Source organism: Nesoenas mayeri (genome assembly GCF_963082525.1).
Source record: "Nesoenas mayeri genome assembly, chromosome: 1".
Taxonomy (NCBI): domain Eukaryota; kingdom Metazoa; phylum Chordata; class Aves; order Columbiformes; family Columbidae; genus Nesoenas; species Nesoenas mayeri.
In genome coordinates, this window is record NC_137541.1 from 41421845 (window position 1) to 41438084 (window position 16240).

General features: G+C 43.7%; 3 protein-coding genes across 6 annotated transcripts in view; all 3 read right to left on the reverse strand.

Moving 5' to 3' along the window:
• UBN2 (ubinuclein 2) overlaps nucleotides 1-1207 on the reverse strand; it is a 48753-nt gene extending 47546 nt beyond the window's left edge. For all 4 annotated transcript variants that reach the window (XM_080362932.1, XM_080362934.1, XM_080362933.1 and 1 more), the window contains exon 1: nucleotides 643-1207. In XM_080362932.1, coding sequence (XP_080219058.1) covers nucleotides 643-1119 — 477 coding nt within the window. In that variant the 5' untranslated portion in view covers nucleotides 1120-1207. The remainder of the gene's footprint in view (nucleotides 1-642) is intronic.
• ATF7IP (activating transcription factor 7 interacting protein) overlaps nucleotides 1-16240 on the reverse strand; it is a 367200-nt gene that overhangs the window by 85372 nt on the left and 265588 nt on the right. The window lies entirely within an intron of this gene.
• Nucleotides 15707-16240, reverse strand: part of IFT56 (intraflagellar transport 56) — a gene marked incomplete at both ends in the record, with an annotated part of 45706 nt that continues 45172 nt past the window's right edge. The window contains one exon of the mRNA XM_080360769.1: nucleotides 15707-15818. Within this exon, the coding sequence (XP_080216895.1) occupies nucleotides 15707-15818 (112 nt within the window). The remainder of the gene's footprint in view (nucleotides 15819-16240) is intronic.

Consider the following 16240-nt stretch of genomic DNA (forward strand, 5'->3'; position numbering starts at 1 on the left):
TTTCTTGAATTAACTTCTTAACAGTTAAGGTGAGGTTCCAGTTTCAACAACTTTAACTCTCCCTGTCCCCCCAAGACTGCAGAAACTCATCTCCAAGTCTGCTAATGTTCACTTCCCTGCTTCTCAAGATTTGTGGCAGAGCCGACCTAATAATTGTACCTGCACACAGCCTGCAGACAATCTCGAAAACAGACCGGCACGGCAACAGTTTCGTTCAGCTGCCCATTAAAGCTCCCAGAAGGGAGGATGCAACGCTACAGCTCCCCAGGCAGGCAAGGGGAGCTGGGTGAGAAGGGGACAAGACACCGGCGCTCCCCCGGCCCGGCTCGCAGCAAACGCCAGGGAAAAGCCCCCCGGGAGCCCTGGGCCAGCTCGGGGACCAGTGCGAAGCCTCCCTTTCCCCCACGGGCCCGGGTGCAGCCCCAGGGCCAGGAGGAGCCCGGACAGACGGCGAGGCCGCCGGACTTCCCTACAGGGCGCCGCCCCGGGACCACCCCCGAGCAGGACGCGGCGACCGATAACGTTATCGGCCAGGCCGGGGGCGCGGGCAGCCGCCTGCCGGGCCCTGGGCGGGGAGAAGGGAGCGCGGCGGAGCCCGGCCCGGCGGGAGGGGAGGGGGAAAGGGAAGGGGAGGTCCCGTACCCGCGAGTCCCCGCACAGCAGCAGCTCCGGGTAGCTGAACTCCACGCAGCCCTCCTCGGTGGGGTCCTTCAGCACCACCTCCAGGCGGACCGTCTGGCGGAGCGGGAGCGCCTCCTGCGGCGGCGACGGCTCCTGCCGGCTGCCCTGGCGCGGCGGCGGCGGCGGTAGCTGCGGCGGCGGCAGCGGCGGCGGCTCGGGCCGGGGGGGCTCCCGCTGCGGCTGCTCGGGCCGGCCGGGCTCGCGGGGCGGCTCCAGGCGGGCGGCGCTCTCGCGGGGCGGCGGCGGCGGCTCCGGCCGGGAGAGCTCGTGCGGCGGCTCCGGCGGCGCCAACGGCGGCGCCAACAGCGGCGCCTCGCGGCCCGGCGGCAGCGGCTCCGGCTCGCGGTCGCCCGGCTCCCGCTCCAGCGCCGGGCTCTCGCCCTCGCGGCGCCTCACGGGTGACAGGCTAATGAACGGCACCCGGCGCGGCTCCGCCATCCTCCGCCGCCCCCCCGCCCCCCGCCGCCGCTCGCCGGCCCCCGCCTCACGCGCTCGGTGACACCGCTCTCCGCGCTCCCTCCCACCGGCTCCTCCTCCCTCTCCCCTCCCCCCCCTCCGCCGCCCGGTCGGAGCTGCCCCCTACGTTCTCCTCGCTGCCTCCACCCCCGCCATCTTGGCGCCCCCCCACATAAATAGAAGCAGGCCCGCAGGCCGCGCAGGCGCAGCGCGGACGCCGCCGCACCGCCCCGCGTCGCGTCGCTGTTGTTATTGCTCAGCTTCCCCCGCGACGTCAGCGCGGCCGTCGGCGCCCGCACGCCGCGCCCGCCGGCGCCCGCCCCCGGTTGCCTTGGCGATGTGCACGCTGCAGCCGCCGCCGCCTTAAAGAGCCCGCGGGCCGCTCGCCGCCCTTCCGGCCGCCCCGAGCCGCGCGGGGCGCCCCCGCCCGCCGGCGCAGCCTCGCGGGGCAATGGCGGCCGAGCCGCCTCCCCCCGCCTCCTCGCGGCCGCCCGAGCGCGACCGTTGGCGCCAGCGGAGCGGCCCCGCGGGGTCCCGCCCGCCCTGGGGCGCGGGGCGGCCCCGCTGAGGCGGGAGGGGCGCACGGGACGACTCGGCCCGGGCCGCTTCGTGCTGCCGGGGCGGCGGGAGCCCTCGGCCGGATCGGGGCTGCCCCGCCGCCGGCAGCGGGTGTTGATGGGGCTGTGCAGAGCTCGTCTGCTCAGGGCGGCGTGGGATGGCTGCCGGGCCGCGGGCCTGCTCAGAGGTGGTGATCCGAGGCCGCTTGAATTGAGCGGCTGTAGTTCAGTCCTGAGATAAAAACAGCCTTTAATCCTAAACATAACCAAGAGTTCGGTTCTGGGGGAAACCTACTCTTTCCAGGCTGCAAGGGTGACTGTGAACACAGTCTATGGCATCAATACAGGCCGCATGAAGTGCTGCTGGATCAGCCGAGAAGATCAGGGTTTGACTAGGTTGCTCCATGAAGGGTTGAGCCCAGCCTGCTCCTGCGGGACAGGAGGTGCTCTGGCTGCCAGCCTGGCCGCTGAGGAAAGGCAGCTCGTTCTGCGGCCATGCCTGGTCTGTAGGGCACCGGTTGGAGGGAGCGGTTGTGGATGAGTAAGGATGAGTTGTCCTCTCGATAGGGGACAACGTGAGGAAGGCCGGGTGTGAGCAGCAGCAAGACTCCCTTCATGAGCAGGAGCTGCCTGCAAACAGTGCAAATGCTTTGGGCTGTCACCACCTACTTTGACTGATGGCTGGTATTTCCAGATGGAGGTGTGCCACCAAGGCGCTGCTAGGTTTTCAGGAAGCTCTGAACACCTCCATGTGCATTGTATTCTCCAGCTTCATTGGAGCAGAGAAGATGCTGTCTTTTTTTTTGCCCCCCCTCCCCCTAGCTTCAGAAATACTGGGTGGGATAGCTTTTGTTCTCTTTTTAAAAACGTACTCATGTTATACAAAGCAAACGTAATTTAGGTATGTATATTACTTCAGATAATTATAGCAGACCATTCTGTGCAGTGCATTACTCCACTTTCCAAACTGCGTTCGTCACAGTGCTTGATGTTTTCCTCTCATTGCGTATTAAGCCTTTTGACTTGACTGCTTACTTTCACCTAGACTCCGGAGAAGATCTGTGACGCTTGCATGGTGTTACTGAAAGTTATGATTTCACTAACTGGAAATGGAGGACATTCCAGGATATGCTTGTAGGAGGGAGTCAGTGGAATGAATGAACTGATCTGCAAAATATAGACCGTCTCCTTTTGTAGCTTAAAAGGCTTTTTGAGCTTTGTAGTCAAAGGGACTTGATTTATCTGGAAACTTGGCATGTTCTAGTATGACTAGCAAGCTCAGTAGAAGTGTTCCTCAAATAACTTTTTACTTTCAGTGTCATAATAAAATTATTTGGAAATCCCACTCGTTCTCCTGTTAAGAACCTCATACAGCTATCGGATGGTGCACATAAGAGGCGATGTATTCCTGGATTCAAACTGCATGAGTACTGCTGAGCTCCAGAACTGCGAATCTCGCTAGGAATATTCTAGTTCTCATCAAAGTTTCTGTATAGTGTACATCATCAAACCTTGTAATGGTAGAAAGGGTCCTTTCCTTAGCAAAAGAGCAATTTATTGCTCATCAAAAAAAAGTTGTACGTGGAAATCATGGCTTCTCCTGTAGCTCTGCTGAATGCTGGTTTTCAATTACCAGGTGGGAGACCAGACATTGAAACAAGTAGAACAAGAGTACAACTATTTTTGTTCACAGGTAATAACTTGGACATATGCATGGAAAGGGCTGAAGATAAGCTGTGCATTTAAGTATCCAACCTAAAACTCTATTCTGTCTTTCAGTCCCCTAGTTATGTATTCAGCAGTAATTACTGCAGGAGAGGTACTCCACAAGGAAATTAATTAAGTACTTTAAATTAGCTTGGTTGTAGTGTGGATACACCTGGAAGCTCATCTTCGTCAGAGTTTTAGTACACTTTTTAAGTAGGAAAAAATAAGCTGGATAGGAATAACTCTTGTGACCCATGACAGGGTTACCGAGAAAAACAGAATTAGTTATTGGAAATAGTTTCAGGTAACCATTTGTTCTGAGATTATGGACTTTGATAGTAGAAGCAGCCTTTCACAGCTAAGGTTTTCATAGATATTTACTGGTTTGTTTATATATCCCCTCTTCGTCTCTCTTCTGAGAGTTTAATTAGACGAATAAACCCTCATATTTATATGTTATCTAACCTCTGAGTATCTTGGAGCATGCATCTTCTTTTTTATGAACCTCAACATTTCTTCATGCAACTAGACAAACAGTAGTTCTGGATCTTTGAATTTAAAGTGACTTTAGCAAAGACAGTTTGCTCTGTATCTAAGTATCTGAACTAAATCAGAAAAGGACTTGGCAGCAGAGCCAAGCACAGCAGTTACTGGAATATGTCATCATTGCGTTTGGTCTGAGATACTAGAAGCACTCAGGAAAGACTCCCGAGAAACAAACCAACTCCACCAGATCTTAAGTTCTCAAATAATTTAGTTTTGAATACACCAGAAGAGTTCCAGGCCTGTGCCATCACAAACAGTTTCAAGAGGAGTTAGACCTGTATTTTTTTATCATTGTTTTTCTGTTCTGCTACCTGTTTTTTTCTCTGGCATTTATCTCTGTCTCAGGTATTGTTTGTATGTAGTATAATGTACTGCACTTGTCAGTGGAGCACATAATAATAATAATAATAATAACAACAACAACAACAACGTGATTTGACATGTTTTGCCAATTATTTTCTCTAAGAATATGACCATGCTAAAATAGTCCAACAAAGAATACAGATTCCTTCCTTTTGTATGTTATCTGAAGAACATTTAATAATGAAAAATACCTCTTGAAATAGGCACATTAATAGTTTTTTTTTTTAAAAAAAAAACATAACAACTGCAAAAAGAGAGTAATTTTGAAGTGAATTTGAAGCTGCATTTTATTTCATTGGTGAAATCCAGGATGAACAGATCTACAGGTGGTACAGCCACATCAGGTTGTGGAAGTTTCTTGACCTGACTTTGTTTCAAATACAGAAAATGACTGAAATAGCCCAGAAAGCCATCAGAGGCCTCTGCCCGGGTGCAGGTGGGATCCTCCTGCTCTGCCTTGGGATGGCTCCTCTGTCTGGGAAACAAACCTCCAGCACGCTCCCTTCCTTCTGGGCTGTTGGTGTTCGCTGTTTTAGAGCCAGAGCTCTGTCCTGTGCCACCACAGACCAGTGCCCGCTGCTCTCCTGGACCTGATGGGAGCTGCTGTTCCACCTGTACAGATTCCTCAGGGCTGGAGGCCCCACAGCAGGTTCCATCAGAAGGCAGAGCGGCCCTCATGATCATCTGCGTCTGTCTCCAGGGAGTTTGTTATCTGTTTCAAAGGCTGAATACTTGAGGCTCTTGCCCTAGGATGGGGATGTGTGGGAAAACATATTCTGCTTGTATCAATAATTTTCCTTTCTCAGGCTTAGGTGGCACGGGATGGCAGTTTGTCTTCTGCTTTGCTCAAGGTGAGCACTGGGACCTACACTGAGATAGGAGCCACACTGGTAGCCAGCTCATGCCTGTGCCAGTCGCATTGAGATACTTCTAGCAAGTTTGGGCTTTTCTTTTTCTTTTTCTTTTTCTTTTTCTTTTTATTTTTATTTTTATTTTTATTTTTATTTTTATTTTTATTTTTTTTTTCCCCTGATAGTATCCTCATTTACCATGGGTTGCTCCCTCACTGTATCCTCCTGGTGTCTTAGTTTCTTGTGGTCCAACCAGATGTCTTGTTGAACCCTCATGGTGCTTTCATGGAAACTGCTGCCACAACTTCCATTGCTGTGTTGGGAAATTATACAGCTGCAGGTAGGATGGTGCCTGCGTAGCTTTTACTAGAACTGCTGCTGCATCACAAGGATCCGCTGCACCAACAATGTGGCTGGTGTTACTGGTTTTCTATTTAATGAGGCTCTCTGAATTCAAGTGTGCTTTTTTTTAACTTGTCTTCCCTCCTACGGTTTTACGGAGTTGCTTCCTGCCAAATACAGAATCAAGGAATAAAAAACCCTTCTCTTCCCCAAACCATGCACCAATGCCCTGCAAACCATTTGGAAAACTAATTTATCTACAGGATCCTTCCCCTTACCCACCTCCTCGCTTTTCTTTTTTAATTAAAAATACTGTTTCCTGCAGAACATAGCTCTAGCTTTCTCTCCTCAGGCACACATCCTTAGAGCTGTAACCAGCTGTTCTGCCAGATCCTTTAAAAAACCAAAGTACTCTATTCAGTGAAGTAAACAGTGCTTTAGAAGGACTGCAGGCAGGTAGAGAAATGCCACATATTGGGACTGGAAAGAGTGCATTAGCGTCAGGTATTTAGGATATACTTTCCCAGGACAGTAATACTCATTTATCACGATTTCAAGGCAGAGGAACTGTGACTGCGAACTTTATCCCATGCGTTAATATATTATTCCCCATGAACTCATCAAACCTTACTTCTTGGAGAATGAAAGTTTGAGAGTATGAGACACTGGACTCCTTTCAAGAAACGCTTTGAACAAACCTGATCAAAAGTTCAATGTTTAAATGGCAATAGGAAGTTCTAAGAGTAGCTAAATTTTTTATGCAAAAGATAGTTACTGCTCCTGTAACTGGAAACACGTTTTATCTTTAGAAGTGGATTTTGGTGCATCTTCACTTCCTGAGATGAGGAACGTCTTCCAATACCATGTTGAGTGCCAGGACAGTGTAAACAGCACTACAAGGTGGTGTGTAGCTGACAAAACCAGAATGTTGGCCTTAATCTCTCATTAAAAATAAGCTAGAAACCAGGGCAAGTCTTCATGCTGGAAAAGTAAAGGGATTTGTAGGAGTGCCTGTGTTGTGGCAGCATGTGTGAGTTCCTCAGTCAAAGGTGAGGGTGTTATCTGTCATCTGTGCTGTTCACCTGCAGTTTCTCAATGAGACCTGACACAGCTTCTGTATGGCTGGTGATTTTTGTGCTCTACAGAATGTCGTAACGTTCTTTAAGCTAATAAATAGAAAAAGATTGTTGACTTAAAGAAAACTCAAAGCCTCAGCTGCTGAGTTTATATGGAACAGCAGGTTAGGAAGAAAAAAAGGATGAGAGAAAATGGAAAGAACTGCATTTTGGCCAAGGAATAGCAAGCTTCTCAGAGAAACTGCTGGGAGAAGCTTTGGATCCTGGGGAGGAGGTGAGATATTAAGACATTAAACATCAGGTCTTAAGTAGGTGCATTTACCAAGCAGAACGTGGGTCATTTGTTCCCTCAGGTAACAGTAGCAAAGTCAATTGTGTCTAGCTAGATAAGAACACTTTTCTAGCTACATGTTCTTTTTACTTAATTGTTAACAATTGTTTCTGCTTCTGGTGTTAAGATTTCTTGCTGGAGCAAACATGCAACTTCCTAATGTTAAGGGTGAACTCAGTTGAGCCTGGCAAATTAGATGTAAATTACATCTTCAGCAGTAAGGATTTTAGAAGTGGTGTGTGGACTCTGTGTCTTAACTGAAATTTGGAAATGTCAGCATCTGAGAGGTTTTCTCTGCCAAGTCCTGAAGATCAATTTGAGGTCTAAAATCACTAGGAAGTTCCTCCTTGCAGATTTACCTTTTACTTTTCTAAAAAGAAGGAAGAAATAGAGGCAAAAAAGATATATATATATATAGAGATACCTTTAAAGTGGTCACAAGAAAATTAAAACCACCAAATTACCAAAGATAAAACAACCTTTTAGCTAAAATTGTGAAGTTTCCTTGTAGATATAAAGAACAGCAAAAGGGATACAGCAGAAACAAACCCAGAATAGATTTTTGTAGCCGACAACACACACACACAAAAAAGCTTTTTTTCATTAAATGTACAAAGGTATAGAAATAGGACAGAATTCAATGAACTGCTGAAGAAATTTAAACAGAGGAGCATTTGCCTGTCACTTAAACTGCACTTAGGCTGAGTTTAAAATTGAAGAGGAGCTTCCTTTGGAAAGAATAGATTTCCTTAATGGTAGTTCTTTCGCGGTTCACACCTGCTCATTTGACAGTGTAAAAGCACCTAGATATTTACAGAGATTGAGAGGGATTATGTGCTCTGGGGGGGCTGTCCCTCACATTTTTCCTCATCTGCACCTTTTCTTTCAAGATTACTTGCAGCATGGGGTGCTTATCTGTGGTGCAAAGCCTGTTCCATCAAGGCAGCACTCCTGCAGGCAGCCGAAGATGACCAGCCTGTCTGCAGCTTTGCAGTCAGGTTTTGGTCTTGTCTCTGCATTGCTGTCTGATGGTTTGATTCTTCCAATAGTAATTAAAACCACACGAGAATATATGAGTCACGATTTCAAGTAGCTACCCCACCCACTTGTAGTGCGGATAAGAAAGATTGGCCTGTGTAGCAAAATCTAACCTTGCATGGCAGTTTCTACACTAAAAGGAGTAGTAATGCTGTTTAGTGAGGTTAAAAGCGTCTGCAAGTGATTCTCGGCAATACAAAAGCCAGTGGGCTGTAGGTTTGCTCTTGCTGAGGGTTTCTCTTGTGATTCCTGACCCAGGACAAGACAAACGCCCGTGAAAACCGAGTCAGTCAGACTGCAGGCCAGACTTGCCTTGGTCTCTCAACACGGTGGTATTTTGGGGGTTTTAATGAACTACAACTATCTTAATAATTACCAGAAATTTATTTCATTTATTAAATACTACAGTATTTAACATACTGTATATAGTTACTGTTCAGGAATAAACTGCCAAGCAATGTTCATCCTCCCAAAAAGGAGAATTACATGTAATATATATGTCAACTGCAATGGAACATTCTAGCAATCATGAAGACATAAAACAATACTGGGCTGTGACCTTGGAGGAATTTCATTTCTTTTTTCTGTAGTTTGTCCTTCAGCTTTCAGACTGATTTTCAACCAAAACCAATCCAATTTCCTAACCATTTTTTTTTCTTAAATCCCTCTCAGCACTTTTACTTGTATAAAGTTCTACATCTAAATAAGTGCACATTATCACAGACAGCTGAGAGTGATGGTGTAAACAAATTACTACATTTTTAACATTCATACAAGCTTATGATCAGAACTGTCAGGAGCAAACTTTGCATGTGCAGTTCAGCATTTTCATACTTCCATGAATTTATTTCCAAGCCAAATTGCCTTCAAAAAGCAAAGCACATATTCATCACTGAGAATTAACTGCATACCGAGCTTGCAGATTCAACACAAAGCTGCTTTTGAGTTGCCACAGCATTAAAAATAGCATCCAAAAAATTACTTTTGAAAAATGATTTTCCATACATGAATAATTTAAATAGACAAATGGAATTTTATTAAACTCTGTTTTCTTACCACTTCAAGTTGTATTTTGAGAAGACACATGAAATGTAAAGATTTTTGGTAGCATTAAACCAATAGCAACAATAGCAGTGACGATTTTCAGAAGAGGGTGGATGCTACATATCAGAAATGCTTGTGAAAACAAGCTATGTTTTTTGTTGGACAGCTGTCTTTCAAATGCCATTTTCCTGGCCTTTAAAGAGTTCTCCCTTACATTGTTAAGTATTTGTAAAGTCAGATTTAACTTATGCCGAGTACTTATTCAAACTCTTCCGCACTGTTTTAAGCGACTGAGTTAATTCTTAGTGTTGTGCTGATTTCTAGTCCTCCACAGGACTTCACATATTTTACAAATTTGAATAAACCTGTGTCCTGGTTTTGTTAAAAACAAGTTTCTCTTTCAGTGAATTTGCCTGTCAGCTAAAGCCTTGTATTAACTGCATTTTCCTGGAGAACCAGACACGTTTTGGTAAACCTAGCAATGGGATGCAAACTTATTGATAAGCATGGATGGACATCTCGCGAGAGGGGCGACGAGAAACAAGTGACCAAGAAACTGAACAACTGTGTATAACATTCCATTCACGTGAATACTTCATATAAAAGTGGGAGATCACGAGGATCTCGGCCCTTTTTTGCCTTTTCCCTTCTGCTTATGGCCGACATTAGGAGAGGACCTTGCTAGTCGTCCCTGAGAACTGAGGCCTAGTGGGAGACTGAATCCAGCTCCGGTTGGCTGCAGAGTCCAATCCAGGACTTTGGTTGCCGGCTCTGCAGTTGCTGAGACTTTCAAGATTGGTTTTGTATATTTTGTATTATTTTCTCTATTCTTATTAGTAGCATTACTAAAACATCTTTAATTTTTTACAACTCTCTTCTCTCTGTCCTTCTTTCCCTCCCGATCGCCTGTCCTGAGTGGGAAGGGGGGAGAGGGAGCGGCCAAAGGGGGAAGTTGGGGGGAGAGGGGGTTAACAATACATCTGCCAGGGTTCTATTGTCACCCCGCAATCTAAACCCTCGACACCTTGCCTAGAATGCCTGCAGAGCAGAGTGAGGCAAGTGATGCTCAGAGGTGGGGCGAGGTAAGGAAGCGGTGCCTGGAAAACCCCGGGCAGCACTTGGGCAGCACGCGGTGGTACTTACGGTGGTACGGCCGATCGTGTTCGTGGATGGATGCGAAGGGAAAACACTCTGCAGGGAAGGAGAATGTGCAGAAATAAGAAGTGGACACAGGCACAGAACCTGTTTGGGGATAACCAACTAAACTGAGTGGGAAATCTTGTAAAACTCGCCTCAGAAATTATTTTACTGTAACCTGAAAATATCTCTTCTGCCTTTAAATGGTGGGGGAAACCACCGTTGTTCTATATAAATAGAAAACTTCTCAGCTTGTTCAGTGATGACTACGTTCAGCACATGTGGCATCCTGAATAAGTCAGCCAAAAGTAAGATTGAACTTGTAGAATACCAATATTATGATAACCACTGGTACTGGCAACATACCAGGCAGTTTAAGGCCTTTATACTTTAATTTTTCTAAAGTTTTCTTAGACACAGCTATCACACATGCATTGATATTCAAGAGATACATTTACTTCATTTGATACCCATTAATTCACCAGCTCTGCAAAGTAAGAAATTGTGTTTTGTCTTCTAATGGCCTCACTCACTGGCATGAGGCAAGAAGATGATGAACCAGTAGCTTGAGAGTAGATGGGCATAAGGGTCCTCTCACCTTAAGAAGGACTAAATCATCAAAGAAAATGATATCTGTTACAGTGCACAATTCAACTGTTAGAATTGAAGCATGGTTCTTTTATATTGGACATAAACCATCTCAACATTATTATATGTATTCTTAAAAGCTGTTATTGTATATTACAGAATTCTGCTTTGTTGTATGCGTTTTTTCACAGGACTGACCACATGGGAGCTGCTGACAGTGATCAAGGAACAGATGGTGGAGTCTGAGGTTCATCACTGTTCCCTAGTTAAGGGCTGGCTTAAAGTGTGGTTTGAGGACTCCAAAAAGCGACTCAACTCCTCGGTTCGTGAAAGTGGAATTCAGAGGCAACAGCATAGGTAGCGTCCCACTTTTCAGTTTGATTTAGCTGTATCTGAGAACTGCTACAAACTACCTCATAGCATCTTTCCTGTCAAAATAACCTAAGCTCCAGGTTCCTGAAGATCTTGTAAAAACGTTTTTAAAGACTTATTTTACTGCATTATTTTAAATTATCTTAAAGAATTACTAATATAAGCACAATACATTGTGTAAGCATGAACCAAAACACAAGTTATTTTTTTTATTTGAAGAATACGCTGTGTCTTCTCAAATGTCACAGCTCTTACTAAATATAGATTTTTATTTTAAATCTATAAATAGATGCTAGTGTAATTCATCAGTTAAGCAGGACCCATAAGGAATTTAGGAAGTGTTCCTTGCCCAGAGGAGGGAAATGTCTGCTTTATTCTTTCCAAATGAAAGTTTAAATTCTACACAGTCAAAAGTAAGCTTTTGGTGTGTGCCTTCTCAAGGTGAATACAGGGAAAAAAGAATAAAGAAAATAAGAGTTGTTCCAAATTCTGCAAGCAGCCTTGAACAACTGGACTCCATCAATCTTTCTGGGTGCTGTAAGGTTCATCTAATAAAGAATGAAAGGGAAGTATTGGCCTCCATGACATGGATCTTTAGATGAATACATAAATTTCTAATGTCATATACCTAATTTAAAAGAATAACATAATACAGTACCTGTAAGGTTCATGTTAAATAAGCTGCGAATGACAAATATTGAAAAGTACCCGTCAGTCATCATTAATAGAATGTTTTGGGTGTTTGCTTTAGTGGGGTACTGGAAGGACAGAGGATCCAGCGCATCCCTTGATGATGCAGATATAGGTGAAACCAGCACTAATAAAAGGCTGCAGAGAAACAGACTAGTAATTAGCGAGGATAAGATAGTCACACGGAGTCATCAGCTGGAAAACTGAGCCCATTCAAACAAAATATATTATTTGTAGAGCTGAAGGTAGGCTGTCTCTTCAGAAGGGCAGACAGTGTCCTGGAAAATATAATACCAGTTCTGCCAAAACCCTAGATGTCATGTCACAGTTGAGAAGCACTTTAATGCAAGCTCCCTCTGTGATAACACAGCAGAAAGGGTAAATGCAGTCTTTGAGTCCACAGGAGCAGCAGTATGGAGGAGAATATTCCAGCGTCACATACCATGATGAATTATGCCCAGTGTTTCATGGCCACGTTTTTCAAAAACATCTGTTGACAAACTGACTGCCAGTTTTCCAGCCTGGAAAACATCCTTACAAGGGATGCTGTCTTCAGTACAGACAGAGGTGACTTGCTTGCAGCTTATGTACACCTAAAGATGAAAAATACAACCCCCCCACTCCCTGCAAAAAACAAACCAAACCAAAGGATGCTAGGCTTTAATGACTAACAGCAAAGATAAACATTGGAAGAATAAGCTGAATTTAGAATTAAGGTACAATTTCTAGAAGAACAAAGACGATTTAAACGTTTGAACAAATTGCAAAGTAAAACCATAGATTTTTCATTATGCACCTTCAAATTAAGACTATTCAAATTTTTCTGGCAAATATTTTAATGGATTCAACACAGAGACTAGGAGATGAAATCTACCATCTTGCAGAATGTAGGGTCAGACTGGATAGTATAATAGTTGATTAAAGACTTCATTTTAATGGTTACTGGTGACACTTTAATGCAATTATCTGCTTTATCAGTGATCATATGGATAGATGAAATGGAGAGAAGGAAGTCTGGAAATGAAACTCAAAAAAGAGTGACTAGAAATTACCTCTGGAGATAACACAGGGAAAATTTGGTTAAGGAGTAAACCAATGGGCAGAAAACAGGTACGTTCCTCAGTGTTATGTATAGCTCACATATAGCAAAGCTACATGCAACAGCTATACATGTAATTGATTATTTTGTGTCTTACTAGCTAATGGCCAAGTTCCTCGTTCAACCTGAGACAACTTCCTTAAGAATATCAATGAGCGCCCCTCAAGCTGAGGAAACCTCAGCAACCCCAGTGCCTGCTGCCATGCACAGAACTGCAACACAATGTGACTTTTCCTTCACAATGAACTTGCCACCTCCAGTTTATTCCATGACTCGGCTCCAGCTGTTACTGCGCTTCGGAGTTATATGCTGTGTTCCAGAATTAATCCAAGAGTGATGCTGCTGTATCAGAGCAGTTCAGATGCTGGCCAATATGGATGTTATTCTGGAACTCGCAGCAACAGGCAGGATAAACGTCTTCCCTTGCAATGTAATTCACTTAGATGTTATTGGCAAAAATATTGTTTGAGTATTACCCAATTTAATTAAAGGTCATCTTCCTTATCTATCAGGAGTGGTTAGTGCCCAACTATAAGCAGTTAAACCCTTATTTGGGTTTCTCTGCCAGTCACTATTAATGATATGGTTGCTAGCACAGTACCTTGTGCATTCTCCATTGCCCGTTTTCCAGAATCAGATGCTTATTCAGAGTGTAAGAAATAACTCTATTTTCCATGCTCTTTGAAATTCTAATGATGCAGCAATTCCTTTCTGCCTTAGTCTCTCTTTCACTAGATTATCTAAAATGCTGCTGTTTCAATTTTATATTCACTTACTCCCAACCCAATAAACTTACCTGTTTCCCTGACGCTGCACATACATTCTTCACTGCCTGCATGTCCTATAGAGGTCACTTCTGTTGTTTTTCTCCACATTGACCTTCACTCCTAGCTGTCCTGTCTAGAGTACCTTGACTCCTTAAATTCCCACAGTTCAGGAAAATATGGGAATGTGCAGGCAGAAAATTTTGTTAACTTGTCCTGATAAACAGCTTTAGAATTTCTTTATTAACATCCCTTTCTGCCTCAGCTAATAGAAGCTACATTCACATCTGAGATTAAACAACGTAAGATGTTCTTAGAATATATTTTTTGTTCTCCATTTTAATAGTTGCTACATATTGGTTCAATTACCAACACTCTAAATATGTAGGAAAATATGTCATATATCTTATTTCATCACTGTTCAAGGCAAAGCCCTGCAGTCCCCGGTTCTTTATATCTTAAATGACAAAAGCTTATTACTAGTCACTAAAATGCAGTGTGCTAAGAACTACATTATTTGGCCTATTGCATATGACTTTGTGACTATAGTGAATAAAGGTGACGTTTTCAAAAACTACTTCACTGATCACAGACAAAGAATTTCAAATTAGTCCCCAAGCCCCCTGCAATGCTATCACACTTATTTCAGAAGATTCAACCAACATGTAAAATGGTCTGCAACGAATTTGGATGCTCTTCAGCTCTCCTGCAGGTTAAACTTCAATAAAGCGAATAATTAGATGCATTTAACATCTGCTGCAAAGCCACCAACATGACTTTTTGAAGCTTTGTACCAAGACTCATAATTCTATTACTGGTCTGTTTCCAAGTTATCTAAAGTGAGAGGGAAAGCAAAAATGCCTTTTACAAGTGAAATGTGTTTTCTAAGTGCTTTCAGTGAAAACACTGCTCCTTCGCACCTCTTTTGAATCAGTGCAATGCTGCCCCTGCTCAAAGGCTGTTGTTGTTGCTACTATGATGGATCTGTTTTCTAGATGTAAATACATGTAAGTGCAAGTAGCTACAACTACCAGTGTACCTCTAGATACCTGAATGATGATACCCACAGTTTTTGCTTAAAGCAGTTAAGATACTGACATGCTATATGGCTAAAAAAAGTCTATTTGTTTCTTATATACTCAGCTTCCTTATTTTCAGTATCAGAGCAACACAAAATCAGGATCAAGGCCATTTGCTTGCCTTTGGCTGATTATTGAACATACGTTTAATGACCAGGCAAAAATCTGCCCTCTTCCACAGCAAAATGAACACACTATTTCAATTTCCTCAATATCAAGCAACACAGACCAACAAGACGTTCAAGTGTAGATACAATTAAGAGCTTTAATCAGAGCACAGACAGTAGAGAATACAATATTTTTATTTCTTTCCTCAAAAGATAAAAAAATACTTCATAAGTATTTTACAAATTGTAAATTTTCCTTCGAAAAATAATATACAAATGCTTTTTGCTGAAAAAACATAATACATTTCTATGTTACAACTGTTGCCTTATTTTAGAATTATGTATTCCCCGAAATGTTCTCCTAACAAAACAGGAGAGTATAATAAATCCAAAAGTATAACAAATATATTGCTAACTAAGGTGGTAAATGCTAAAGAAAATTATTTAAAACATCCAGTCCCTCTATCTGTCAGAGTGCTAAACCAAACGGATTACTCACACAAACTAAATTAACATGAACAAATGTTTTGAGCATCAGAACTCAAAGCAAGATTGAACAATTCAGTTAGTCAAATCTCCGTGTTCTGAAAAATATGGTACTGTCACGCTTTGCTTCCAACCTAGAAAGCAAATACTTGTGGACAGTTGGAATTATGACTAAAACAATGAGAAACTTTGAATGAGGAACAGAGAGTGGTGCAATAGAAAAAGTACTAATAAAGCTTTAATGAAAAAACAAAATACTTGCTGAAGGTTTTGTCATCTCACTGCACTACGCTGCTGCTCAGCTGGGTCAACCTGCTTGACAGTCTAAAGTCCTGCAAAGAGGGGGCCCCACACACACCAGTAACTGACCCGGTTCACTTTGTGGCTCTGACTTAAACAGGGACTCTGTTCTCCTTGGCCCACTTTTTCATGATGCGGACAATGTATTCTACTTGAGAATTACCAGTGCTCTTCAGCAGATGCAGCACTTCCCGCAGAGTCTCTCTACAGAGGTGGAAAACAAAGATTTAAATGAGGGTGAGACCCAATGGATACAATAAACAACTACCCAAATCCAAACTATTTTGCAAAACATGGGTTCTAGACAGAGAGGTCCCTTCATAGAGCAGAGCAGGTAAAAAAGCACAGCAGATTAGATCCCATCTCCCCCCCAAAAACAAATAAAAACCTTGTACACAATTGCAACAAGAGGAAAAATTAAAAGTAAAGAAAAAAAAATCAGAAAAATTTAATTAGTTTGGAGTTTAGTGTGTGCATGTGTTTGTATTTATATATAAATCCTTACTCTTGCAAAACAGTTGCCCAGAACAAAACAAACTTTTTTTTAATGCTACTTGCTATTCTTCAGTATGGCAACATCTGGCTTAATGCTGCCAAAGCACCTTAGACATAAATACAAATAACAT